The 27,911-nt window shown below is 50.1% G+C and overlaps 3 protein-coding genes across 4 annotated transcripts in view; 2 read left to right on the forward strand and 1 right to left on the reverse strand.

Moving 5' to 3' along the window:
- Positions 1–9, forward strand: part of LOC101613908 (aggrecan core protein) — an 8,251-nt gene extending 8,242 nt beyond the window's left edge. Inside the window, exon 5 of the mRNA XM_045146104.1 lies at positions 5–9. Within this exon, the coding sequence (XP_045002039.1) occupies positions 5–9 (5 nt within the window). The remainder of the gene's footprint in view (positions 1–4) is intronic.
- Positions 10–167: 158 nt separating this feature from the next.
- Positions 168–3,202, forward strand: LOC123459477 (aggrecan core protein-like). Its single transcript, XM_045146106.1, has 4 exons — positions 168–323; positions 915–1,059; positions 2,165–2,347; positions 2,909–3,202. The coding sequence occupies exons 1-4, from the start codon at positions 168–170 to the stop codon at positions 2,983–2,985; spliced, it is 561 nt and encodes a 186-aa protein (XP_045002041.1). The 3' UTR covers positions 2,986–3,202.
- Positions 3,203–5,067: 1,865 nt separating this feature from the next.
- On the reverse strand, positions 5,068–26,528 carry Hapln3 (hyaluronan and proteoglycan link protein 3). 2 transcript variants are annotated; one of them, XM_045146561.1, is made up of 5 exons: positions 26,384–26,528; positions 13,425–13,606; positions 9,662–10,030; positions 6,527–6,829; positions 5,068–5,886 (listed from the first exon to the last, which is right to left on the reverse strand). In XM_045146561.1, exons 2-5 carry the CDS (start codon positions 13,546–13,548, stop codon positions 5,600–5,602), a joined length of 1,083 nt encoding a protein of 360 aa, XP_045002496.1. In that variant the 5' UTR covers positions 13,549–13,606; positions 26,384–26,528; the 3' UTR covers positions 5,068–5,599. The 2 variants fall into 2 exon arrangements, with proteins under 2 accessions (XP_045002496.1, XP_004658237.2); XM_004658180.2 differs by having other exon boundaries at positions 13,425–13,580; positions 26,384–26,522.
- Between the last annotated feature and the right edge of the window lie 1,383 nt (positions 26,529–27,911).

Genomic DNA, 27,911 nt, shown 5'->3' on the forward strand with positions numbered 1-27,911 from the left:
CCAGGATAGACCTCTGCCAGTTAGACCCAGCCCTAGACTAACCCTGTGGCTATCACCTGTCCACGCCAGCTTTGGGAGGTGGTCCAAGTTACACCACAAACATGGGTGTGCTGAGACCTTTGCAAGGACCATAGAAGTTGGTGGATCATCCCCAGGAGGAGCCCACTATGTCCCTTCCCTCGGCCTCCATAAGTCCCAGTCTTCAGACAGCTCAGGTACAAACCTATCTTCCCTCTCTAGAAAATGCTCAAGACTACCAATGGATTGGCCTGAATGACAGGACCATCGAAGGTGACTTCCGCTGGTCAGATGGACACACCCTGGTGAGTTCCAGCAGTGGCCTAGAGAATAGAGGGAGGGATAAAAACCCCAAGGGTGACGTGCATCCAGATCTCATGCACATTCACTGAGCTGCTGCTGGGTGGGATATCTGGAAGTGGAGGATTGTGTCTCTTTCCTCTGTGCCTCTGGTGACCATCCCAGGTCTGAATGTGTGTGTAAGCGAAGGCAAGAGACAGGGAGGGAGCTGGGAAGTATGGAAGGCATGAGAGCAAGCTAACACACGGCAAATATAACACTTGAGGGAGTTTCATATGCACGAAGGTCTCTAGTCTACTCAAGGAGAAAGAAAGCAGTACAGAGGCCCCGTGGACAGTGCAGGCAGCCAGTAGTGAGGGTCAGTCAAGGACTGAACCCCACCAGGAACATGGTTCCACAGCCAGTTCCCTAGATGGAATTCTCAACACCTAGAATTACCCCGACCAGACTCCCAGCAGCCCTCACGATAGCCATATGCATCGGAAGCTGGGCTAGAGAAAAAAGGAGACATGAAGGGCTTGATGAAAGTGGGGGGCAGGCCAAGCCACACTGCTCCCCGCCTTCTCCCCTCACCACTTTGCCTGTCCTGTCCACAGCAATTTGAGAAGTGGCGTCCAAACCAGCCTGACAACTTCTTTGCCACCGGAGAAGACTGTGTGGTGATGATCTGGCACGAGAAGGGCGAGTGGAATGACGTCCCCTGCAATTACCAACTGCCCTTCACGTGTAAAAAGGGCACTGGTAAGCGGGGCCTGAGAGGTCAGGGAGAGGATGGACACCTTCCGCTGCGAGAGAGACACTTGCTATGTGACCTGGGGCAAGTGGCCTTGTTTAGCCACTGAGGTCTGTGGGACACACCCTCAAGAGGCTCATGGGAGCTTACACAGTCAGGGGGCGGACCTCTTTTAGCAGGGCATCTCAGGACCAATGGCAAGGCTAAGCTGCTTCTAAGGACCATGCACGGGGCCCATGAGAGTATGAAGGTCATTGACTAAAGCACAGGGTCCCAGGCTCCACACACGCCGCCACCTCCCTCCACCCATGCCAGCAGCAAAAAGTCACCCAAGGGGGTCCTTGGGTAGGAGCCTCCTTCCCTGTCTTTGGGGTACGTAGGGAACCAGTCACAGTGTCAGAGACCTCTCAGCTTTGGGTCTGTGGACAGGTTGGTGCTCCTGCTTCAGGGCCCATGTCCCCAGGCTCCTTGCGGGGCCCCTACTTTCTGTGGCACTGAACATTTTCATAAAGATGCCACGGTGGATCCAGAGAGGTGACTCAGTGCATCAAGCGCTTGCTGCACAAATGTGAAGATCTGAGTTCAGGTCCCTAAAGGCCACGTAAAGGTGGAGGCTGTGATGGATGATCGCGATCCTAAATCTACTATGGAGAGGTGGGAGGCAGACACAGAATTACTGGGAGCTCTGGGGCCAGCTGGACTGGTATACACAGCACTAAACTGAGGCCCTGTCTCAAATAAGGTGCAAGGCAAGGACTGACACCTAGGGTGGTCCTCTGGCCTGCACACATGGTACATGCAAGCCCACACTTGCACATGAATGTATACATACACACGTATATCATATACGGAGAGAGGTAGATTTAAACTACCTGGTAATCCCCTCTTACCCTCCCTTTCTCCCTCCCTTCTGTCTTCTCACTATTGCCAAAGGCCCCCTTTGTATTGCCTTCCAGCTGCCTGATGCAACAGAAGAACCAGAGGTCTCTGGGTCCTTGGTCCTTCATTTTCGCAGCATCCTCAGCACGGGGTAGCAGAGCTCAGCGCCTTTCCCACATTGGTCATGACAGAAGACCTCATGAAATCCCTTTCTAAAAGGTGTTTGTCTCTTAGTGGCCTGCGGAGACCCTCCTGAGGTGGAGCATGCCAGGACCCTCGGACAGAAAAAGGACCGATATGAGATCGGTTCCCTGGTGAGATACCAGTGCACTGAGGGCTTCGTCCAACGCCACGTGCCCACTATCCGGTGCCAGCCCAATGGGCAATGGGAGGAGCCTCGGATCACCTGCACAGACTGTGAGCATCACCCCTCTCGCCCCTCGCCTGGCATGGAGTCAGGTCTCACCATCAAGGCCTTCTCATGCTACTCCATCACAGATTGCTAGGCCCTGTCCCAGGGAAGGTCCATGCTCCCTGAAAGCAGGAAAGAGAAGCTAGTAGCCTGGGTTGTCACCAGCTCCTGAGCTCAAGGAAGTTCAAGGGGAAAAAAAAAAAAAAAAACAGTGCTGGAAAAAAATGGCTCAGCAGTTAAACCTAAAGACCCAGATTTGATTGCCCAGTACCCACTTTTATAAAGCCAGATGCACAAAGTGGTTCATGCATCTGGAGTCTGTTTGCAATGGCTAGAGGCCCTGGTATACCCATTCTCTCTATCTTTCTCTCCTTCTCTCTATCTTTCTCTCTCTGCTTGCAAATAAATAAAATTGAATTAAAAAAAAAACTCAAGGAGGCAGGAGACGCTTTGAGCTACCCTGTTGAGCCTACCTTCTGTGGACACAGGGCAGGCTGGAGGAACCCTGGGCTTGGCTCTACTTCCTCCTTACTCAACAGTGTTTTTCTACCTCCCTCTCCCCGCAGCCACTACCTACAAGCGCAGGTTACAGAAGCGGAGTTCACAGCCGACGTGGAGGAGCCGCCCCAGCATGGTCCACTGAGTGTAGCGTTCAGGATGCTGAGCCCAGGAGCCAGCCAGGCTGACCACACATCCCGCCCAGATGATGTCCTCTTCTTGTCACTTTTTGTCATACAAGAAATCCCATTAAAGAAGAGAAAAAAAAATCCCACATTTTGTGTACCCAGCCCCTAACCCCCATATCACTCAAACTGCATTTGTCCCCTGAATGCCAAAGCAAATTTCCTGTAACCCGTGGACTGAGTTGAGAGACATTTCTTCAATCTCCCATCGTGCCTTTCCAGGGACCAGCACAGGGACAAGGGGAGAAGGGAGGGGTTAAGTTAAATAAAGAAGATTATTTTTGTTTCCTGACTTTACACAAGAGCAGTGCAATGGTTGGTTATTTCACACACACCCCTTCACCCCCGGGATAGATAGGGAGACAGGAGGAGGGGTCAGAAGGAACCAGAGGTGTGGATGTCTCAGCAAGAAGAACCCAAGATGGGACTGCAGACAAAAAGACCTGGGAAGCTGTACCCATCTGTGAGAAAAGGAGCCTGGGGGCAGGTTGGCCAAGGAGGGTGGGGGTCGCCTTCCCTCCAGGACCCCTCTTCTAGTGGCCTCTCACCTGGCTCTACCACCCTAGCAAATGTCATTTCTCGGCTGGGCTGGGTAGGGGCACCTCCTTCCCAGGAGGCGTCCCTCCATCTCCCCTTCCCCCAAACCCCGGGACGGTGCAGGCACCAGTGTTCCGTGCACCTATTTATATTTTTTGAAAATTAAAGATTATGATAATTATAATAATAATAAAGACATTGGAAGAGATGTATTTCCTTTCTTTTTTTTAATTTAAGGGAAAGGCGACCGTGACTTGGGGCCACCTGAAGGAGTGCTTATGTGGTAGCAGCGGAGATATGTTTTGATCAAATGACCCCAAACTAATGTGACTCTTGTGTGTTCAGAACCTGGGAGAGTCACTGTTCACTTTTTTCCTACTGGAGTGGTGTGCTTGGTGGATCCTCTGCATCTGTGTGTATGAGAAATGTGTGTAAGCACAAGTGTGGGGTGTGTGTGCATGCATATGCCTGTGTGTATCTGTTCACGTGTGTCAGTCAGTGGTTTAGAGTGAGGATTTACAAGTCGGCACGGTGTAAACTTAAAAGCCAGGCATGGTGGTGCACGCCTATAATTCCAGCACTCGGGAGACCAAGGTAGGAAGATTAAAAGTTTAAGGCCAGCCTGGGTTACATAGTGAGACCCCATCTCAAAACAACAACAAAAGAATGTAATCAAGAAAGACATCTACACCAGGCCTAGTGGCACAAACATGCAACCCAAGCTACTGCACAGGTTGAAGCAGAAGGATCAAAAGTTCAAAGCAAGCCTGGGCAATACGACCCTATCTCAAAACAAAAAATAAGAAGTGGGCTGGTGGTGGACGGAGCTCAGTGACAGAACACTTATCTAGCTTGTGAAAGACCCTAGGTTCGATAATCCCTGGAAAGAAAGAGAGAGAAAGAATGAGAGAGAGAGAGACAGAGCCCCCTGGAGGATCTGTGATAAACACAGAGTGCTGGACCCACTCTGGATTTCTGGTTCAATCTATTTGGGTTAGGCCCAGGAACATGCATTTCTAACAGATTCTCAGGGCTGGCTCTGCTGGCCACACTTTGAGATGAACTGGGCTAGTTAAAAACTGAGCAATTGATTAGTAAGCACAAGGGGACACCTGGATGGGTATGACAAGTCTGGTTTCCTGAAGCAACATAGGGGTGAGGTTCAAATAAGGTTGTCCTCCCACCCTGCCCGTAGGTCTCTGGCCTCTGAAACTCTGAAGGACATATCCCCCCACCCCGCCCTGCCTCCCGAGATATACCTCCCTCCCGCTCTTCAATTCAGCCTCACAAACAATGGCGTGGGGAGGGGGATCCCCCTCCCACCGACCCCCGGCTCCTGAGCCAGTAACTCAGTCAGAGAATGCCATGATGGGCATGGCCAGAACCAAACCAGCATGGGCAGAACAGACGAACCCAGGGAGAGATATGACCCCACACATGCAGCCAGGACCCTGAGACCAAAGGAAATGGAGAACCAGAAACAGAGGCAGCCTGGGGAGGGAGGAGAGGGTCATAGCACCATTTATTGTCCACAGAAGGTGCACACACCCAGAGAGCTACTCCAAAGCAAGGAAACCCAGACTATTTGGAACAAAGAGAGGAAGGGGAAACTGGCAGGAAAGTTCTCCCCTTGCTCAGATCTTACCCACAAGCCCTGGAGCGACCCTCTCTCTCTAGAACTAAAAGGAGCTCCCCGGGAGCTTGCTGCCTCCCGTAGGCTGAGACCAGGGAAAGCTGCCTTCCGCCACTGAGCTCTCACCTCTATAGGTTCAGGTTGGTCACTGCCTGCGCTGAACACCAGGGGGACCCACTGCCCTCGGGAACGGCAGAGGGAGATCCCCTGGAGTGACAATGGGAATTGGGAATCCTATCTATTAGATTTACAAAAATAACGATGATACCTTAAAAACGTTTACGTTGAGAAGTATAAAAACAATACTAACATTGCCCCAACCCACGAATGGGGAAATGACCCACCTAATATCAACCTAGCCAGGGAAGGCAGGGCTCTGGGAGGGTTCAGAGCTGGCCAGGGGCCTAACGTTGGCGGTAGCAATAGACACCATAGGAGCGGGTCTGCGGGTCTGGGAAGCCAATGCTGCGGACCCCAGGCTCAGGGGGTCCGCAGTTGGGGCGGGGGTGAGCCACAGGGTAGCGGGCACTGCCATCTGCCAGCCAGCCAGCATCACAGCGGTCCAGGTCACGGAACTTCCAGGCAGCGAAGAGCTGGCCCACTGTGGCAATCTGTGCGTCATCTTCCCGGCAGGCTTCCCTGGCCTCGGGCAGCGTCAGCTTCATGGGGTGTTCCAGGTAGTACACCCGCCCTGAGGAGAAATGGACATTTGAGTGCCGGGCGGCAGAGAGAACAACTGGTGAGGATAGCAATGTCTGAAGCAAGGCAGATCCCAAGACCTGACAACCATCCAAGTCCAAGGTATCGCCATGCCACGGGCATCTGCACTGGAAACTTGGGGGGGAGCGACTTCCCAGGCTTCACCCTGCCATGCTGCTTGGCGTAAGGCTGGTGTTGCTCCAGTCATGTGCTTACATCCATCCCTAATTGCACCCTGGGTGGGCACCCCACCTAGGCGGCACCAATCAGAGCCTCTCACCCATCTAATCACTGACTGAGCACCTGCAAGCTGCCCAACACTCTTCTACGCGCTCTGGATATAGCACGGAACCAATTTCTGTTTTCACTTGTTAATCTTCCAGTGACGTGAGCCCTGAGGTAAGGAAACATGGGTCTCATTTGTTTGTGATGACCCAGAGCCTCGTCTAGACCCCAGCACACAGAAAATGTTCGATGAATTGCCGATGGTTAGCATGACGCACCACCAGCAAGCCGCTCGGAACTGCCGCCCACAGCTCCTCCAGATCAGCCAGCGCTGGAGACCTCAGGCAGGCTGGCAGAGACCCGCAGAAGCTCTGCGGGCGAGGCCGGCGCTCAGTCATTCCACTCACCCTTGAGGGCCGCGGCAAAGCAGAACACGTCGTAGCGGTCCAGGCGGTGGTGGCGGTGGCCGTAGCTGCGCACGCCCGGGGCCAGGCCCAGGCCTCCACAGGGCTGCCTGGGCAGCGTTATGGGGTACTGCACCGAAGCGTCCTGCAGCCAGCCCGCGTTGCACCAGTCCAGGCCTTCCTCCCAGGCCCGGAAGAGCTGCTCAAAGGAGGCCACCACTGCGTCCTGCTCCCGGCACGCCTTTTGGGCCTCGTGGAAGTTGAGCTGGTAACGCCCCTGGCGGGGCTGGTAGGGGAAAACTATGCCTGGAGAGAGAGAGAGGAAAGGGGACTTGGAAGTTGAGGCGAGAGGATTGCCATGAGTTCAAGGCCAGTCGGGGTTCCTGAGTGAGGCCTTGTCTCAAAACGAAGGAAGCAAGGGAAGGGGGGGGAGAGAGGAAAGGAAAGAAGGAGGGAGGGAGGAGAGGAAATGCAAGAAACTTTCTGCACGTAACAGATTATTTTCAGGGACAAGGGAAACCCTAGAAACTGTGGGAAGAAGTGTGCAGGGTCCATGGATAAAGGAGGTTTGTAGAGAAAGGAGGTTTGAGGTCAAGAATATCCTGAGGCAGGGAGCCTCGTTCCTGGTAGCCAGAACCTGACAGGGTCTCATGCTCTCCTCAAAAGTTACCACGGGGCTGGGGAGATTGCTCAATGGTTAAAGGCACTTTCTTGCAAAGCCTACACAGCATTCCCCAGTATTCACATAAAGCCAGATGCCCAAAGTGGTACATGCATCTGGAGTTCATTTGCAGCAGCAAGAGGTCCTGATATTCCCATTCTTTTCTCTCTCTCTTTCTCTCTCTCTCTTTCTGTCTGTCTGTCTCTCAAGTAAATAATGTTTTTAAAGAGTCACCATGCAGGGGCTGGAGAGATGGCTTAATGGTTAAGGCACTTGCCTGCAAAGCCTAAGGACCCAGGTTATCCAGGTTCCATATAAACCAGATGCATATCGTGGTGCATGCATCTGGAGTTAGGTTGCAGTGGCTGGAGGCCCTGGCGTGCCCATTCTCCTCTCTCTCTCTCTCTCTCTCTCTCTCTCTCTCTCTCTCTCTTTCTCTCTCAAATTAAAATTTAAAAGAAGAGCGAGCATGCAGGCTGGAGAGATGGCTCAGCAGTTAAGGTGCTGCCTGCAGTCTAACAACCCAGGCTCGACTCGATTCCCTAGTACCCATGTAAGTCAGATGCACAAAGTGGTGTATGCATCTGTAGTTCATTTGCAGCACCTGAAGTCCCCAGAGCACCCATTCTCTCTGTCTGCCTCTCTTCTGTCTCTGTCTGCTTGCAAATAAATAAATAAAAATATATTTTTGCGGGCATGGTGGAGCATGCCTTTAATCCCAACACTCAGAAGGAAGAGGAAGGAGGATTGCTGTGAGTTCGAGGCCACCCTGAGACTACATAGTGAATTCCAGGTCAGCCTGAGCTAGAGTGAGACCCTATCTCAAAATACAAATAAGAAATATATATATATTTAAGTTATCATGCTAGTAGGGAGTGGTGGTTCACACCTGTAATCCTACCACTCACGAGAGAGAAGGCAGAAGGATTACCACGCTCTCAAGGCCAGCCTGAGCACTATAGTGAACTGCAGATCAGCCTGGGCTACAAAGACTCTGCCTCAGAAAAACAAAATAATAATAATAATAATAATAATAATAATAATGGCATGCTGCCATGCATGTTTAAAATTTAAAAAGAAAAAGACGGATAAGAAGAGGGCTCTGAGGCGGCTGTAGTGGGCTCTTCTTCCTCCCTCCTTTCTCAATCTAAGTTATTTAAATTATGGCTAGGGTGGGGGATGGTGTTGGGGGGGCACTGGGGCCTGGATTTGATTTTCTAAATAAAGTTGGAAAAGAAGCTAAAAAAATTTATTATTTAATAAGTTGGGGAGTCGTTTTGTTATTTTTACAGTGCTAAGGATTGAGCCTAGGGCCTCGTTCATACTACCAACTGCTCTATCACTGAGCACATCATCCAGCCCATTAAAAAGATTTTTAGAGCTGGAGAGATGGCTTAGTGGTTAAGTGCTTGCCTGTGAAGTCTAAGGACCCCAGTTCAAGGCTCAATTCCCCAGGACCCACATTAGCCAGATGCACAAGGGGGCGCACACGTCTGGAGTTCGTTTATAGTGGCTGGAGGCCCTGGCGCACCCATTCTCTCCCTCTCTCTCTCTCTCTCTCTCTCTCTCTCTCTGTGTGTGTGTGTGTGTGTGTGTGTGTGTGTGTGTCTGTCTGTCTGTCTGTCTGTCTGTGTCTGTGTCACTCTCAAATAAATAAACAAAAAAAATTTTTAAGTTTTTTAAACATTCAGTATCCAATCCCTACCAAGTCAGCTAAAACCTTAAGGAATAGGGATCGCCTTAGGTTCCAATATGGGCCTTTCTTTGACAGGAATGGGAGGGGAGTGAAACTTCCCCTTGTGACCAGGAAACTAGGCACAGCCAGGCCAGTGGAATTCACAGCTACTACAACTGGGGGATATTGGATGAGTGGTCCCATCCCAAACCACCAGTCTTTACAGCGCCAGGGACAGAATGAGTGTCCCTGTCTCCTTAGGCCACCCCTAAAGACTTAGCAAATGACTTGCAGGTTATCTCCCTTCCCTCCAATATCCCAGATTTCAGAAGTCATAATGTGGTGCCTCTGAGCCTATGCCCTGTGGAATGTGGGGACAGAGATGCCACAGATGGAGCCTTGCTATGTAGGAGGCGAGTTCACCTTCCTGGGTCTCTAAGCAGAAAAATGAAGGAACGGCATTTGCTTATCTGTTTATTTACTTGCTCATACCTGAAAGACTCAGAGCTCCGGGGATGAGCTACTGGCTTCCTCTTTCGAAGTGGAATATGAGTAGGAGGTATTAGAAGACTGGATTTGGGAAGCTACTGCCTCGATTCAGGCCTCAGCCCTTGTCAGCTCTGAGCTGTGTGACCTCAGTCAGGTAACTTAGTGAATCTGCTAAATGAGGGCGGTAACGACAGTAGCTTCCTCTCGGGGTTGCTTTGAGCATTAGAGTGTTTATCTGTAAAGCACAAAGGTCTAGATGCTTTCTGGGGGCCGGGTCCTCTCCCCCTCCCTCAAGTCCCGGCCAGGGTCTCACCCCGCAGCTCCAGCTCTACCAGGCCACTCTCGTCCTCCAGTCCATCAATGACCTCACAGCGGTAGCGCCCGGAGTCCTCCAGCCTCAAGTCTCTAAGCTCCAAGGACACTTCACGAGCCTCGTCCTGTAGCAGATGCACACGCCCTTGGTAGTCCCCAAAGGAGCGGTGCTTCTGCCCGATGGCCACCAGCACGTCCTGCTCGGGGGCGCCATTCTCTGACAGCTTCCACCACTTGATCCGCACAGGCCTCGGGGAGGCCAGGGCCGGCTCGTAGCGGTAGCGGCAGGGCAGGGTTACGCTGGCCCCGCGGTAGCTGAACAGGACCTCCTCGGGCGTCTCAACCACCAACTTCACTCCGTTGAACAGGCCTAGGGGCAAGATGGGGCCTCAGCACATTGGCGTTCCTACAACAAGGATGATGCGACACATGCTTTTGTCCCCCGCCCCTCTATGCTCAGGTGTCGCAAACTGCAAAAGCGGCTGCCCCGCTCCACCCCTCCAAGTATCCACCCGTCCTGCCACTTCGCACCTCCTGGAAAGATTGCTCAGTGGTTAAGGCACTTGCCCGTAAAGCCTAATGCCCCAGGTTTGCTTCCCCAGTACCCAAATAAGCCAGGTGTACATGGTGGCACATGCATCTGGAATTCGTTTGCAATGGCTGGAGGCCCTGGCGTGCCCTGACTCTCTCTGTGTCTCATTATCTCTGTGTCTGTCCATGTCTCTACGTGCATATAAATAAAATATTAAAAAAAGAAGAAGAAATGACAGCTAAGCAGTATGTGGTTGCAAATACTTGTAATCCCAGCATTTGGGAGGCCAGCTAGGCTATGCTACTGAGTGAGACTCTGTCTCAAACAAAAAAAGAAAGAAAGAAAGAGAGAGAGAGAGAGGGAGAGAGAGAGAGAAAGAAAGAAAGAAAGAAAGAAAGAAAGAAAGAAAGGAAGGAAGGAAGGAAGGAAGGAAGGAAGGAAGGAAGGAAGGAAGAAGGAAGGAAGGAAGGAAAGAAGGAAGGAAGGAAGGAAGGAAGGAGGAAAGAAAGAAAGAAAGAAAGAAAGAAAGAAAGAAAGAAAGAAAGAAAGAAAGAAAGAAAGAAAGAAAGAGAGAGAGAGGACATTGAGTCTCCCACACTCTTGAATTTGGTCACTTGCTTGGATGAATGTGGTGGTATGACTGTCACACTGGCCTGTTTTGATCCTTGGTTCCAGGGCCCTCAACTTTCTTAGGACTTCACCAGCCACCATTTGTACAAGCCCAGATTCACCCACTGGGACACATGAGGTCACAAGGAGCTAGGTGAGCCTCACCACCTGGGGCCATCCTACACCAGCCAGCCGCAAGGTGACCCACCAACCAGTGGCAGGTCACCAGCAAGATGTCCTGAAGCAGAACATGGGGAAGGAAAGGGCCCTTCGCTCCCCTCATTGCCACCCCTCCCTTCCGGACAGCAGGAATGTTAATACAACTGACCAGGCCACCTGCAGAGGAACTGTGTTCAGCTTTCTCAGAAACATCATCAAGATTCTTAAAATGCCTAATGAGCCATGCCTTAGCTCCAACCTCCTCATGACCTGTACACAAGCAAGGCTGCTTTGATCAATGCTTTTACCTCCGCCAGCCTTCTCCAGCTGAAGACTGCACAGAGTATCAAAAACACAGTCTCTTCAAGAACAAAATTCTATGGAAAATATCCCCGCACGTCCCTTCCCTGGTATTTAAGCTTAATTACAGACTGGGTAGCTCCACAGCTCCCAAATGCCATCTACAATGACTGCTAAGGCTCTCGGGGACTCTGGGGCATTTTTCTAGCTCGATCCAAGTTTATTGTGTCCAATAAACTCTGGTTCACCCTTTGACATTCACTTTTCTGTACAAGTCCGGCTTCACCTGAACAGGCTCTCAGAGGGACTGGGGCCGCACAGCGTCACGTGAGGAGTCGTGGGCCCACCACTGCTGGGATCGGAAGAAAGAAAAAAAAAAAGCCCGTTCCAAAACGCTGATCACAGGGCTCGAGAAATGGGTGCGGTCTTAGCCCACCGCGTTCGGGGATGGTTTGTTCTCTACCAAAAAGCTAAGTGACAAATTGGATGCGGTGGTGCCCATCTGCAATCCCAGCGCTTGGGAGGTGGAGGTGGGGGGTGGGGGTCGAGAATTTAAGGCTCTGCTGGACACAATGGCTTAAATTGCTAGCAGGATTTTCCCTGTAACACACACAACCTGCAAATTGTCTACAGAACGCAATGAACGTGGAGTTGGAAAGACTTTGGAAAAAAATAAGTGGAAACTTCTAGCTGGTCTTGGAAGGGAAAGAAATGAGCAGCTTACATACTCACATGCGTTTACTTAGCTGCAGTATACTCTACATTATTGCGTTGTTGTCCCATAGCATTGACACGTGTATTTAGAAAATGCTTTGAACTGCTCTGGTAACTTAATAAGTGGCCTTTTGTATGCACTGCGTAGCACCACTGTGTTGGACTTGCTTCCCTTCTTGGCAAGGCTCTAGGTGACCCCTTATTTCGTCCACATCAGGGTGATGTTGTCTGTGAAAGTCAAGGGCCACTTCTGAGCTGGGGAGTTGGCTCTGACTGCTGAAATATGGTCTAAGGGACATGCATGCATTTTTGTTGAATGAAGTTTTTGTTTTTAAGAATCCAATGTTATTTGAATATTTTCTTGTAAATGTTGTGAATCTATATGTCATATTGTATCTGTATATTAAAGTTCATTTGTCAAAAAAAAAAAAAAAAAAAGAACTTAAGGCTAGTCTCAACCAATCCAGCTACATGAGATACTGTCTCAAAACACCAAAAATAAATAAGTAAGTGCTAACTGACATAGCAGCCAACAAGCCCCTATCCAAATAAAGTGATGACTTCAGCAAGCACCCCAACTCAGGTCACCCCTCCTGAGTCCCTTCCTTCCACAGTGGTCTCCAGACAATAATCACTGAGCCAACTGCCAAGTTCCTAAAGAGCCAGCTACCCTAGCCAGCCAAGGCCAGGACTTCTGCCGGAGACTGTCCCTAGGCTCCGGGTATAAATAATATGGAAACCTTCATGCCATAGAAATACCAAGGTGACAGGCCCAGAAAGCCAAGCACCCATGTTCTCTCTCATACGTGGATCCTAGCTACAGATGACTGGGCTTCTGCGTGAGAAGGAAAATACTTAGTAGCAGAGGCCAGTAAGTTAACAAGGAGACATAAAGGGTAGAGAAAGGAAGGGAGGAGGATACTTAATAGGTTGATATTGTATATATGTAAGTACAATGATCGAGATGGGGAGGTAATGTGATGGAGAATGGAATTTCAAAGGGGAAAGTGTCGGGGGGGGGAGGAGGGAGGGAATTACCATGGGATTTTTTTTTATAATCATGGAAAATGTTAGTAAAAATTTTTTTAAAAAAAGAAATACCAGGGTGATAAGATGGGACCCCTTTCAGGGGTGCAATGACATCTCAAAAGCTCCCACCCAATGTCACCCACCTAGTAAGAGGCAGAACTGAAATTCAAACTCATATATTTATATGATCCCAAAGCTTCTTTTGCTGGGGAGACCAGCTGCTGGTGATAGTCTGGTTAGGTTAATCTTAGGTTAATCTGGTCCTGTGTTTAAGGAACCAGCAACCAGACTATCTAAACCACCTCCTCTTAGAGAAGTGACATTATTTGGGCCCAGAGAGGGAAGTGGTTGCTGCCTCTATCCCAGCCTGGAGCTAGCATGTCATAGCAGAAGCCATGGTGGTACCTCAGGAGCCACCTACCTTCCCCATAGCCATTGCCCAGGGTCCTGCCACGGGGACCACTGGAATAGTAGAAGCCATTGTAGAAGGGCAGTCCAGAGACGCAGGTGACCGGAAACACCAGGAAAAACAGCCACAGACCCATGCCAGCAGGCACAGAGGCAGTGCCAGGGCGTCCTGGATAAAGATGGGTTTAGGGGTGACTAGGGGAAGGAAGAAAATGAGACAATTACAGAAGCCCCATCACAGGGGGCCTGGGGCCCCACTGCTCAGCACTGGCTCCCACTCTCGCTCCTAGCGCAGCCAGGCCAGGGCTGTTCTCACAGCTGAGCGGGCAGCGGGCACAAGCGAGACAAGGGGAGGCTGCGACCCCCTGGCAAGGCGGACGAGAAGCACACAAGCAAACTCCAAGGAGTTTGAATTTGAAAGGCTGTGAGCAACATTTTACACTTATTTTTAAAAATTGGTATGTGTGTGAGTGTGTTCATGTGTGTGTGCAGGTGTGTGGATGCCACGGTGCCGTGCATATGTGGAGGTCAGAGGACTTTTTCAGGCTGGTCCTCACCTGCCCACCTCATGTGAGAAAGGGTTTCCTGCTCTGCTGTTCTTTGCTGCGCTTGCCATGAGCTTCTGGAAAATTCTCCCTTCAGCGTCAGCATACTGGGAGAACTGAAGCCCACCGTGACTTCCAGCTTTCTTTTTTTTTTTTTTTTTTTTTTAGTTTTTCGTTTGTTTGTTTGTTTTTGATTTTTCGAGGTAGGGTCTCACTGTAGCCCAGGCTGACCTGGAATTAACTTGAACTCATGGCAATCCTACCTCTGCCTCCCGAGTGCTGGGATTAAAAGCATGCGCCACCATGCCCGGTTTTTAGTTTTTTAATATTTTATCTTTATTTTATTTAACAGAGAAAGAGGGAGAGAGAAAGAATGGGAGCACCAGAGCTCCTGGCCACTGTAAACGAACTCCAGACACGTATGCCCCCTTGTGCATCTGGCTAATGTGGGTCCTGGGGAATTGAACTTCGGTCCTTTGGCTTTTCAGGCAAATGCCTTAACCACTAAGCCATCCCTCCAGCCCTTTTTTTTTCTTTAACATAGAGTCTGAGGATTAAACTCACGTACTCCAACTTGAGCAGCAAGCACTTTATCCACTGACCTATCTCCCCAGTCCCATGAGCAGCATTTTTTTTTAAATGAAACCAAACAGATAAGAGTAGAACACACAATTTCAAGGGGCATTACATATTTAGGGAAAACAAGCCTTCCATTGAGAAACTTGTTTTAGTCTAGAAATGTCAGGGGGAAGTAACAAAGTGAAATTTATTTTTAACTCAAGGTCAAGGTCAAAAAGCATTATTTTGGGCTAGAGAGATGGCTCAGTGGTTAAGGCGCTTACCTGCAAAAACCAACAAACTGAGTTCAACTCCCCAGTACCCAAGTCAAGCCAGATGCACAAAGGGGACACACATGCATCTGGAGTTCATTTGTGGCCACTGGAAGCCTTGGCACACACATTCTCTTTGTGTCTTTCTCTCTCTCTGCTTGCAAGTAAATAAATAAATAATTTTATTTATTTATTTATTTATTTGAAAGAGACAGAGAGAGAGCGAGGGAGACAGAGAGAAAGAGAATGGGTACCCCAGGGACTTTAGCCACTGTAAACAAACTCCAGACGTGATGTACATATGCACCACCTTGTGCATCCGGCCTACATGGGTAGTGGGGAATTGAATCTGGGTCCTTTGGTTTTGCAGGCAAACACCTTAATTGCTAAGCCATCTCTCTAGCCCAAATAAAATATTTTTAAAAAATCAATATTGGGAGGGGGCTAGAGAGATGGATTAGCAGTTAGTTAAGACACTTGTCTGCACAGCCTAATGACCCAGGTTCAATTCCCCAGCATCCATGTAAAGCCAGAGGTACAGGGTGGCTCATGCATCTGGGTTTGTTTGCAGCAGCTAGGGGCCCTGGCATGCCAATTTTCTCTCTCGTTCTATCTATCTATCTATCTATCTATCTATCTATCTATCTATCTAATCTTCATGAAAATAAATAAAAATAATAACTTTTAAAAAGCTTTTTTCATTTTTTTGTTGTTGTTTTGTTTTTGTCTGTTTGGTTTTTGAGATAGGGTATCATTGTAGCCTAAGCTGGCTTGGAATTTACTAGGTAGTCTCAGGCTGGCCTCAAACTTACAGCAATCCTCCTACCTCTGCTTCCCAAGTGCTGGGATTAAAGGCATGTGCCACTACACCCGGCAAAAAACATTATTTTTGAGATGAGATCTCATGTAGCCCAGATTGGTCTCAAACTCATTATGCAGCCAAGAATGTCCTTGAGCTTCTGATCCTCTGCACTTTACCTCCTGAGTACTGGAATTATAGATGTGTGCAAAATGCATTTGGAAACACTATGCTAGAGAATTTTAGGGGAGCTATTCCCATTTGAGTAGACACTCCAAATGGGCAGCTAGTCCATGGGTTGTTGATTTAATATGTTAAACATTGTATTACAATATCATGGGCTGGAGAGATTTCTCAGCGGTTAAGGCACTTGCCTGTAAAACCTAAGGACCCGGGTTTAATTCCCCAGTACCATATGTAAAGCCAAATACATAAGGCGGCACATATATCTGGAGTTCATTTGCAGTGGCTAGAGGCCCTGGTGTGCCCATTCTCTCCCTCTCTCTCTCTCTCTTTTGTTTTCTCTCCTCTTTCTGTCTCTCTCTTTCTCAAATAAATAAATAAAATATATCTTTAAAAATATCATGCTTTGATAACTAGGACATTTTGGCAAGGTCACTCCTTTGACCACTAACATTCGTACCCAAGTCTAATATCTCCTTCAGCTGGCCCTGGCCCCTGCTTATCTGCCATTTACAGAGTTCCCTTGATGTCTGAAAGGCTGGGCCACCCCTTGGAGGAGCTTCATCGAGAGAGGCAGATGGCCGTGAGCAGACAGTTGTAGATGGGTCTTCCCAGCAAGGCAGGGCCCCTGCAAAGGTTGGAGGCCAGAGATCGGTATGGAGGATGAGAACAAGCTGAATGCTGGCCGTTTGTCACTATGCACACCAGACCTACTGTCTGCCTGCCTTTCTCGGCCCTGCGGCCATCCCCATGGGCCCCTTGGCTTAGACCCCAGCCCTTTGCCTTCCAGCTGGAGTCACCAGCCAGAAGGTGCTCATAAGAGGTCGGCCAGAGAGAAAAGACGACAATGTTTATTTCCTGCTCCTCCCCAGCTCCAGTGCTTCCTCTCTGCTCTTGCTTATCTCAGAACAGTCCAATTTCTCTATATGATCCCTAGGCCACACGCTGAGAGTCATCCTTTCATTAAAATTTCTTTATTGGAACCATCTGGAACAAATTATGTCTCCTGCCAAGACCCTGACCAACATGGGAGGAGAAGGTGAGAAGGTCAGCAGGGCCCATGTCTGGATGCCTTGTGGGTCACCTTGGGTGCCTGCCCTCTGTCCCAAAGGTCTTGCCGGGGGGGGGGGGGGGCGGGCATGACGGCTTTAAGCAGAATAGCCCCAGGATCGGGCACACACCTTAGAAATATATGTCTAGGGGCACAGGGAAGGCAGGCCATGGAGATGCAGACCAGAGTGCCCACAGGCCTTTGCAAATGGAACTGCATGATTTTTGCGGGGCGACGTGGAAGGATGCTCAGGGTGCCATTTACAATGAATGAACAGAGGAGAACATACAATTGCCACCCTGCTGATTGCAAGCATGTGGTCTTAAGAATGCCTGTGTATGAGACCAGAAGAGGCAGAGACCTTAGAAAGGAAGCCAGAGAAAGAGGAGGAGACGGGCGGAGAAAACAAAGCAAAGCGCTGGCAAGTGAGAGTGACTGGACTCTGGAGAGAGCGTTCTTGTTTCCAGAACAGTGGAGTGTCATGTCCAGGCTTGCAGCTTAGATCTACTGGAGAACAATTCCCTGGTGTTCTTTCTCCAACCTTCTGGCAACCACAGCAGCTAGAAGCAGATTCAGAGATTCCGGCCTAGACCTCCTTCACCAGCAATGGTTTGTGAACCAGTCCCTTAACTGACACCACCGCATTTGTGTATGTGCACATGCGTGTGTGTGTGTGTGCGTGTGTGTGTGTGTGTGTGTGTGTGTGTGTGTGTGTGTAGGACAACCTTGGGTGTCATTCTTTGTCTGTCCTCCTTTTGTTTGAGAAGGGATCACTCATTGGTCTGGAACTTGCTAGACTGGATGGTGAGCAAGCCCCATGGATCTGCCTCTCTCCTCCTCCTGAGCACTGGGATTACAACCACGTGGCACTATGCCTGGCTTTTTTAAAATACATGTGTGTGTGTGTGCATACATATGTGTTTGTATGTGTGTTCTTTTTTTTTTTGAGGCAAGTCTAACAGACTGCCTTTTTAAAATTTTTGAAGTGCTCACCACTTTTTTATTATTTATTTTGAGAGAGAGAGAGAATGGGCACGCCGGGCCTTCAGCCACTATGAAGGAACTCCAGATGTGTGCGCCCCCTTGTGGGCACGTGTGACCTCACACACTTGCATCACTGTGAGTCTGGAGTACGTGGAACCTGGAGAGTCAAACATGAGTCCTTAGGCTTCACGTGCCTTAACCACTGAGCTATCTGCCCAGCCCTGTATGTGTGTTCCTGTGTGTGCACATGGGTATGTGGGGAGGGCAGATGACAACCTGAGGTGTTCCTCGGGAATACCATCTACTCTTTTTATACATGGGCTCTCTTTAGCCTGGAACTTCCTAAGTAGGGCAGACTAGTTGGCCAGCAAGCCCAAGCCCCAAAGATCTATTTGTCTCTACCTCCTCCATACTGAGATTGCAAGTGTGTATCATCAGGCCCAGTCATTTTTTTTTTTATGTGGATTCTGGGAATTGAACTCAAACCTTCATGTTTGTGAAACACTTTCCTGACGTACGTCTTCATGTTACTCCCAGAGCCAAACCACCACACTGTTTAGGCATTCACTGTGCCTAATGCGCTCGCTGTGTTAGGGTTGGAGCGTGGAATATCCCTATCCCCCACAAGCCCGTATATCTGAAGAGCTGCTGTCTTTCTGGTGGTGCTGTTTTGGGAGGATGTGGGACCTTTAGGAGACAGGGCCTAACTGGAGGAGGTAGGTCACTGGGAAAGGAAGCGGTGGACCATGTGCTACCTCACGGGGGTGATGGCAGCTGTGTGTCACTACGCTGCCCCAGGGGCTGCTGCCACCGTACCTTTCCCACCGTGATGGCCTGAACCCTCTCCAACCACAGGCCAAAATAACTCCTTTCCCCCTTAAGTTGTTTCTTGCCAGGTATTTGGTCAGCCCAGAGCCAGTTCCTAGAACCATCACAACAGCATGAACAGCAGACACTCGTGAACCCTTGCTAACTCACTGAATCTTCAACACAACCCTCAAGCTGGCAGCTATGCGTACCCCCGCCTTACAGATGGGAAAACCGAAGCGCAGAGATTAAGGAATCTGCCTCAGGTCATCCAGCTGGGAAGGGGTAGAGCCAGGATTTGAAGCCATTCCAGCTCCACAGTCTAGAAGCACAGACCCAGCTGTGGAGAACACAAAGTCCCAAGCCTGCTGCAGAGCAGCCCCTCCTGAGCGTCGCTTTCTGGGGCTGGAGAGATGGCTCTCTGTTCAGGCGCTTGCTTGCAAAACCTGACTGCTTGGGTTCAGTTCCCCAGTATCCACGTAAAGCCAGATGCACAAAGTTGGTGCATGCATCTGAGTTGGTCTGCAGTGCTGCAGTGGCTGGAGGCCCTGGCACACCCATTCTCTCTCTCTTTTTGAAAGTAATTTTTTAAAAAATTTATAAAAGTCAGTTTTGGGCTAGAGAGATGGCTTAGCAATTAAGGCACTTACCTACGAAGCCTAAGGACCCAAGTATGATTCTCCAGTACCCATGTAAGCCAGATGCATAAGGTGGCACATGTGTCTGAAGTTTGTTTGCAGTGGCTACAGGTCCTGGTATGTCCATTCTCTTGCTCTCTATCTGCCTCTGTCTCAAATAAATAAATAATTTAAAAAAAAAAAAAAAGCAATCAGTTTCCTTTCCTTGCCCTGAGGCTTCACCTTGTGATAGAAGAAAGCAGAGCGAGACCTCAGAGGCTTGTAGGAATATATCTGGGTGACCCAAGGCCACCTTGTCCTTCCAAGTCCTCCCAAGTGGAAGAGCTTCTAGCCTCTGAGAGCAGTTCAGCAGGTACCCACTGAAAAGTGCAGCCTGAGGGCTGGAGGGATGGCTTAGTGATTAAGGCGTTTGCCTGCAAAGCCAAAGGACCCAGCTTCGATTCCCCAGGACCCACATTAGCCAGATGCGCAAGGGGGACATGCATCTGGAGTTTATCTGCAGTGGCTGGAGGCCCTGGCATGCCCATTCTCTCTCTCTCTCCCTCCCTCCCTCTCTCTGTGTCTTTCTCCCTCTCTCTCTCTCTCTCTCTCTCTCTCTCTCTCTCTCCCGTCTTTCTCTGTCAAATAAATGAATAAATAAAAATAAAATATTTTTTAAAAATTGCAGCCTAAGGATGAATAAATATGGGCAGTTCACAAAGTGCCCTTTGTATCCCTAAAAAAAGAATGTGCATTTTTGCAAAATTATGCATTAAAAACTACAAGGTTAGGGAAAAAACAAAGCAGACTACTCAAAACATATGCAACTTTGTCATCACAGGGCTAACAGGAACAAGAACAGTCCTAATAAAAACCACCAGCAAGCCCAGCATGGTGGCACACTCCACACCACAACAGCCCTATAATCCCAGCACTGAGAACGCACAGGCAGAGGATGTGAGTTAGGGGTCAGCACGGGCTACATAGAGACAGCCTGTCTTTAACGGACAAGCAAAGCAGGCTGTAGAGATGGCTCAGTAGATAAAGTGCTTGCCATGAAAGCACAAGGACCTGAGTTCAAGTCTCCAGCACCCATGTAAAACGCTGGATGTGATGACACACACCTGTAATCCCAGTGCTGGGAGTGAGTCCAGAGGATCCCGGGGGCTTCCTGGCTAGCCGAATGGATGAGCTCTAAATTCAGCAAGAGACCCTGTCTCAAAGAATAAAAGGAAGAGCAGCCGAAGAACTCCCACTGTTGGTCTCTGACCTCCACACACATATACACATGTATACACACACACACACACACACACACACACACACACACACACACACAACCAAGCGTGCAGCACATGGCTATAATTCCAGCACTTGAGAGCTGGAGGTCAGGAGGATTGGGAGTTCAAAGCCAGCCTCCCAGCTTATCTATATAGCACATAGCTAGTTTGGGGCCATCCTGGGCATTAGACTCTGTCTGAAGAAACCAATCAAAAAAAAAAAAAAAAAAGTCACCAGGACCATTAATTCTTCACCAACATGTGCCCAAAGGGTAGGTCTTTGAGCTCCAGGGCAAGTGCTTCCTCCTTCAAGATGGTGCATTTATGCCCATAGGAACTAGGCTTACCAAAATTAAAAGTCAGTAGTAGAAATTGGCATCTTCTTCCATCAAGTTGTTTTTGTTCTTTTTGTTTTTTAACTCGGGGATGTCTTTATAACTTTTTAATTTGACTCCTTGTTTTATTTTTTTAATATTTTATTCATTTATTTGAGAGACAGAATGGGCACACCAGGGTCTCCAGCCACTGCAAACAAACTCCAGACGCATATGCCACCTTGTGTATCTGGCTTTACACGGGTACTGGGGAATCGAACCTGGGTCCTTAGCGTTTGCAGGCAAGTACCTCAAATGCTGAGCCACATTCTCAGCCCTCATGTGTCCTTGAGTTGAGATGGAAAGAGCTGGTTTAAAAAGTTGGGCTGGCAAGGATGCTGAAGCACCCCAATTTATTTTGTTTCCTAAACATTAGAAAATGACTGGTAAGAGTCAGCATTTATTGTGAGAATTCATGTTCTGAATTGCTCCTTAATGTTCAGACATCTCCAGCAGAATTTGTCAGGCTGGGTAAAAAAAAAAAAAAATCACTGCTTTGTCAATGCAAATCCATATTAAGCACATCTTACCCCATCCTTCTTGCAATCACAGAAGAGGTCCCGCACAGGTCAGAAACAGGCACTGAGGCAGAACAGGCTGCAGCAACAAGCTGGAGGTCTCCACTCTGCAGAGCCCTCACTGAGGTTTTCCCGGTCTCAGAGAGCCTAGCATAACACTCAAAACCTCCAGCCTGGACACACTAGCTCCCTAGTCTTTCTTTTATTTTATTTTTTTCTAAATATTTTTGTTTATTTTTATTTATTTGAGAGCGACAGACAGAGAGAGAAAGAGAGAAAAAAAAAATGGGCACACCAGGGCCTCCAGCCACTGCAAACGAGCTCCAGATGTGTGCGCCCCCTTGTGCATCTGGCTAACGTGGGTCCTGGGGAATGGAGCCTCGAACCTGGGTCCTTAGGCTTCACAGGCAAGCACTTAACCACTAAGCCATCTCTCCAGCCCTAATTTTATTTTATTTTTTTAAATTTTATTTATTTATTTATTTATTTATTTTATTTTTTTTGCTTTTTTTCGAGGTCTCACTCTAGCTCAGGCTGACCTGGAATTCACTCTGTACTCTCAGGGTGGCCTTGAACTCTCGGCGATCCTCCTACCTCTGCCTCCCGAGTGCTGGGATTAAAGGTGTGCGCCACCACACCCAGCTAATTTTATTTTTTCATTTGAGAGAGAGAAAGAATTGTCACACCAGGGCCCCAGCCACTGAAATCAAACTCCAGAGACTTGTACCACCTAATGGGCATGTGCGACCTTGCACCTGCCTCACTTTTGTGCCTCTGCCAAACGCGGCATCTGGAGAGTGGAACATGCGTCCTTAGATTTCACAGGCAAGTGTCTTAACTGCTAAGCCGTCTCTCCAGCCCAGTTCCCTGGTTTTTAATGGACTTCAATGTACAGCATTTTGTATGGTCCTCCCAAGAACCCCTAGTCTTTCATTCTCTATTTAATCCACAAGTGAACAGAGGCAAAAAAAAAAAAAAAAAAAAAAAAAACAAGAAGCAGCTACCCAGTGGTCACACAGGAAGTTACAAAGGCAGGAGGACTCTGTTGGATGTTTGTTTTTCAGTTTATCTACATAATGCTTTGTCCTGTTTAAAGGCTGCCCTCAACTATCAGTGCACCCCCGTGGATATGGTTACATCCCAGCCATCAGAATCATTTCCCTTATACTGACAAGAAAGCCGAGGTTCGGCCATGCTAAGATGCTTGCCAAAGGCTGACCGGGAAGACAAGGACCTGAGACTTGATTTCAGTCTTTCAATACATATTTATCACGCAACTACAACAGGCCAGGTACAGTCCTACCCCCTGGGGACATGGAGCCGACATGCTCCTAAGGTTTACAGTTAAGCAAGGGCGACAGACAAAAGACATGACATGTGGGCTGGAGAGATGGCTTAGCAGTTTGCCTGCAAAGCCAAAGGACCTTGGTCCAATTCTCCAGGACCCACATTAGCCAGATGCACAAGGGGGTGCACGTGTCTGGAGTTTGTTTGCAGTGGCTGGAGGCCCTGGCGTGCCCATTCTCCCTCTCTCTCTCTCTCTCTCTCTCTCCCTCTCAAGTAAATAAATAACTAAATTAAAAAATTAAAGAAGACATTTTATGTGGCAACATGTGATAAAGACGAAGCAAGGAGAGGGGTATTCCTTTCTTCATTTATTTTTGAGACAAAGCCTCATGAAGCCCAGGCTGGGTTTAATTGAATATGTATCCAGGGATAAACTTGAACTTTTGATCCTCCTGCCTCCAGCTCCCAGGTGCTGGGATTACAGGCACACACCACTGCACCTAGGTAAAGGCGCTGAGGGGGCTTTGTGCATGCTCAGCAAGACCTCTACCAAGTGAGCTACTTCCCCAGCTCGCGGTGTTCCTTTAGACAGTGGGTGAGGAAGGTCCTTTGAGATGGCAGATGTCTTGAAAATCCTGGGAGAACAGCGGTACAAGGAGAGCAAATACAAAACACAAAAGCTTCAGGCAGAAAGATTTCAGAGGTCGGGCAGGCCGCAGCCCCAGGGCCATCAGGAATTGATATCCACATGGTGGTAACAGGCCCTGTCATGGAGCCCTTCTGACTTTATCCTAAAAAGGGAAGATGCTCAAGAGCTTTCAACAGAGGCGCACCACACTGTGAACCACCTGAATGACAGTCTTAAAGAATCATGCCGGGGGTGGTGGCGCACGCCTTTAATCCCAGCACTTGGGAGGCAGATGTAGGAGGATCACCGTGAGTTCAAGGCCACCCTGAGACTACATAGTGAATTCCAGGTCAGCCTGGGCTACAGCGAGGCCCTACCTCAAAAAAAAGCAACCAGAAAAAAAAGAAAAAAAAGAAAAGAATCATGCAGGGTGGGCCACCGGCCTTCAATCAAACATACATTCCTGGGGCTGAAGAGATGGCTTAGCAGTTAAGGCACTTGCCTACAAAGCCTACGGACCTGAGTTTGAATCCCCAGAACCCACATAAAGCCAGACGCACACGGTGGTACATGCATCTGAAGTTCATCTGCAGTGGTTGGAGGCCCTGGTGCACCCATTTTCTCTCTCTCTCTTTCTCTCTTTCCCTCCCTCCCTCTCCCAAACAAATGAATAATTTTTAAAAACTCCACATCCTCACCCCAGCTTCTCCACACCAATTAGAAGGAACTGCATTCTTGCCAGTGCTTTTGCCCGCCCTCCGCCCCAGGAACCCAACTCCACATACCTCCTGCTTTAGCGGCACTAGACAGGCGGCGGGCATGATGCTAGCCCGGTAGTCAGGCAGCCTCCCTCGGGACATGCCGGGGCAGACAAAAGGAGTGAGGCACAGGGCTTGAAGATGATGGCTTAGCAGTGGCTGGAGGCCCTGGCGCACCCATTCTCTCTCTCATTCCCTCTCTCTCCCTCTCTCCCTCTCTCTCTCTCTGTCTCTTTCTCACTGTCAAATAAATTTTTTTTTTTCAAAAAGAAAGGAGTTAGGAAGAGATGAGTCCTGTGCTCAAGAGCCACATGCCGCAGGAGGCTGGCCCTCCTTTCCAGCCTGTGTGAGAGGGGGATGGTACGCACAAAGCCCAGTGAGTTGGACCCAGGCTCTGTCACCTGCTGGGTGACCCTGGGCTAATCATCTGACCTCTCTAAGCACAAGCTTCCCTCCCTCCCGAATCAGCTGAAGCTGAGGGGCTGAACACAAGGGTGGCCCCATAATGCTAAGGTTAAAACACAGTGCAAAGCCCTGTGACTCGTGGTGGGAGTCAGGAGGGACTGCCTGAGGTTTACCCACCACTAATAAGGGTAGGCGGAGGGGGGGGGGCAGCGCATGTGTGCTCTCCTTTCCCTTATCCTGATTATCTCAGACACCAGCCCTCTGGAGCTGGAATCAAATGGGCAACCTGGATTCCATTCTGGAACCCCCCCACTGATGACCAGTCTGTCCCTGGGCAAGTCTCTGAGTCATCTGAGCCTCAGTTTCTTTATCTGTAAAAGTGAGGAGAGGGTGCCAGGCATGGTGGTACACGCCTTTAATCCCAGCACTCAAGAGGCAGAGGTAGGAGGATCACGGTGAATTTGAGGCCACCCTTAGACTACATAGTGAATTCCAGGTCATCCTGGGCTAGAGCGAGACCCTACCTTAAAAAAAAGGGAGCGGGTCGAGGCCCACACCATCAATTAGAAAAATACTCTCAGGGAAAATAAGGGTTACTATGTTTACAAAAGAAATCACTGTCTGATGAGGACCGCCCCTGGAACAAGCCAAGCACCCTGACTGTTGTTACCAGCTACCAAAGTGAAGTCTGACTAAATGCAGGGTGCTCCCCTTTCCCCCTAGGAGAGAAGCAGCCACCATCAGCTTCTCTTCACCACTGGGGAAACTGAGGGCAAGGGTGTGGAAGTGAGTGACCACTGAAAGCGCTTCTTGGGCAAATAGCTCGAGCTTAGGGGAAATGCAGGTGCCCCTTTTCCTTTCCCAGGTACCACGTGCCTAGGAACCGACCCCAGCAGAACAATATTAAACTGAGTCCAGATGGGGGGCGCGGGGGGAGCAGGTACCACCTCCCACCAGATTCTCCCTGCCACTGAGCTACCCAGCGAGTACAAGTCCCTCAGACACCAGCAGAGGGCAGAATTGCTCCTCAAGACCACCGGACCCTCTCAGGGAGGAATCTGACATCAATGCCCAGTTACAGGCTTTACCAACGCCTTTGAAATGCCGCAGCCACCACCGGGTCAGCGCAAGCCCGAGATGGTTTCTACTGGCATCGCAAACACCCCCCGTGCAGGGCCTCGACCAAGCCAGGGCGCCTCGTATCGTCGCCCCTTGCTGCAGAAGGCAAAGGCTCTGTCCGGGTCAGTGCTGGTGGCGGGAGGTCGTCGGGGGCCAGGCAGGGTCACTGCCCCCCACCCCAGTGAACTGCTTGTAGGGCAGGGCGCAAGTGCCCGCGTCTCTTCTTCCTGACACCAGCTCGCACTCCGTCTCCGTGCCCCTCTGGTGTTCTGTCCCCGGGGCAGGAGTCCCAGGCCAGGAGCCGCTGGGGCATCGCGCCCTCACCCCGAGGTGGCCAGAGCAGGTGAGAGACGCGTGCTCCCCATTCACCCTCTGCACGCTGTCCCCGGTCCCCGACCCCCAGGGTCCCCGTGCCTGTCACAGCATCCCACGGATGCCTGGGGGTAGAGAGCAGGACCAGAGAAGGACCGGGTGCTCAGGAACCAGGCGGGAGGTCTCTTAAGGCCATAGGCTTCTCTTGGGCTTTGCCTCCTGAGGGTGACCACAAGGGTCCCCCGCAGGTCAGCCCATGCCAGACTCCCACAGCGCCCGGGGTTTTCAATGGCCATCACACCACAGCAACCCCAGTATCCAGCTCCCCCTGGCCCCTAACTCCTGGTCTCCTGCCTCCACCCTGCCTGGCAGGCAATGGGAGGTCAGATCAGGGGGATTTAAATTTAAAAAAAAAAAAAAAACTGCGCCCACGGACCCCCACCCCCACCCCCGGCCACCCTCGAGCCACGTGTACCGTCGTCCCCAGCCGGATGCTCGATGGCTCCAGCGCTCAGGACCACCGTGACACGCTGGGGTCAGGGGCTGTCCAGGTCTGATGCCACCGGAGGATTTGGGATCTTAAATGGCCCGAAAGGAAGCAACCCACAAACCCCGCACTCCTGGTGGACCAGCCCCTTAAAGGAGCGCGGTCCCTTTCCCTCCCAAGGGCCGGCCCCCAGGGAGTAGCTGCCACCACACAAACCCGTGAGCACCTCACCAAACCCAGGGCTGCTGGCGAGCTGTCACATTCCGGGGAGGAGTTGAGAGAGAGGTGGGAGATCCCATTGATTCCCTTATGCTTTTTAAGCAAGGTACACCCCTCCCCAGCACTCTGTGGGTGGGCTCTGGCTGCCCACCCCCCACCACCACTTTGCAAGAGGAAGGAATGAGAGTTCTGTGTCTGCTTCCCCCTAAGAAATGCAAACTCCTGCACTGAGTTTGGGCGCCTGTGAGATGGACAGCCAGGCACCCAGGTGAGAGCACCCCTAGAAGGATCTGAGGCAGAGGTGTACAGGGACAGGGTGAGGCGCTATCAGCAGCACACCCCCCCCCCCCCCCAGGGACAAGCACTTGTCTTCAATAGGGAGCCCTCCTTCAGCAATAACATCTGTCCCACAGTCCGCGGCAGCCAGGATGCTTCTGTTCCCACAAGGTGTTTTCTTTCCTGGCCAGAGCCCGTTTCCTCAGCAGTGATGGGGAGTAAGGCAGGGTCAGGAGCCCAATCCTTGTTCTGAACACACCTCCAGACGGTATGTGTGTGCCTATCCATCAAGCAGTCAGAACACAAGGAACTGTGGAGTTGACTAAAGTCAACACCAGGCATACGGGCGAAAAGGATCCCAGGAAGTTCCACTGGTTGTAGAGATGGAGCTGTTCACTAGATAAACTAGAGGAAATAAAAAAAAGGGGGGGGGGGGACTTCTATGTCCAGCACACTCAAGGCAACCAAAAAACCAAAGGAAGAAGGGACTAAGAGACAAGCTTTTCAGTCACCCAGAGCTCTTCTGCCAGGTGGAGGCTTTGTGACCACTGTCTGCCCACCCACCGGTCAACCATGAACAGAAAGTGTCCTGTGTGTGGTATGGAGCAGGTGACACTTGCGTGAGTTCAGTTTCCTCTTTGGACATCTAGCCCTGAAGGCATGACCCACGGGTTAGTTCTTGGGAGGTGAACCATCCCAAGCAGTGTGTGTGTAAAAGGCTGCTCGCTGCTCCCGAGGTTAGGCCAGAGCAGAGCTCGGGTATACAAAGTGTCCCCAGAAGAGAGGTCAGAGGATAGCAAGCCCAAGGAAAAAACTTGATTCCAAAGGTAATCCACACAGTTCCGGGGAAATGCTCAAGAAATGATGGCAGGGCTGGAGAGATGGCTTAGCGGTTAAGCGCTTGCCTGTGAAACCTAAGGACCCCGGTTCGAGGCTCGGTTCCCCAGGTCCCACGTTAGCCAGATGCACAAGGGGGCGCACGCGTCTGGAGTTCGTTTGCAGAGGCTGGAAGCCCTGGCAC

The sequence above is a fragment of the Jaculus jaculus genome, chromosome 3, assembly GCF_020740685.1.
Source record: "Jaculus jaculus isolate mJacJac1 chromosome 3, mJacJac1.mat.Y.cur, whole genome shotgun sequence".
Lineage (NCBI taxonomy): Eukaryota > Metazoa > Chordata > Mammalia > Rodentia > Dipodidae > Jaculus > Jaculus jaculus.

Bases quoted from the DNA above. Each gene is read 5' to 3' on its own strand.
- Hapln3 (XM_045146561.1), bottom strand. From the start codon at position 13,548: ATGGGTCTGTGGCTGTTTTTCCTGGTGTTTCCGGTCACCTGCGTCTCT. The intron at 10,031-13,424 runs GTAGGTGGCTCC...TCTTGCCCCTAG, and splicing joins GGGCAATGGCTATGGGGAAG to GCCTGTTCAACGGAGTGAAG. The intron at 6,830-9,661 runs GTGAGACCCTGG...CTCTCTCTCCAG, and splicing joins GGTAGAGCTGGAGCTGCGGG to GCATAGTTTTCCCCTACCAG.
- LOC123459477 (XM_045146106.1), top strand. From the start codon at position 168: ATGTCCCTTCCCTCGGCCTCCATAAGTCCCAGTCTTCAGACAGCTCAG. The intron at 324-914 runs GTGAGTTCCAGC...TCCTGTCCACAG, and splicing joins GGTCAGATGGACACACCCTG to CAATTTGAGAAGTGGCGTCC. The intron at 1,060-2,164 runs GTAAGCGGGGCC...TTTGTCTCTTAG, and splicing joins CACGTGTAAAAAGGGCACTG to TGGCCTGCGGAGACCCTCCT.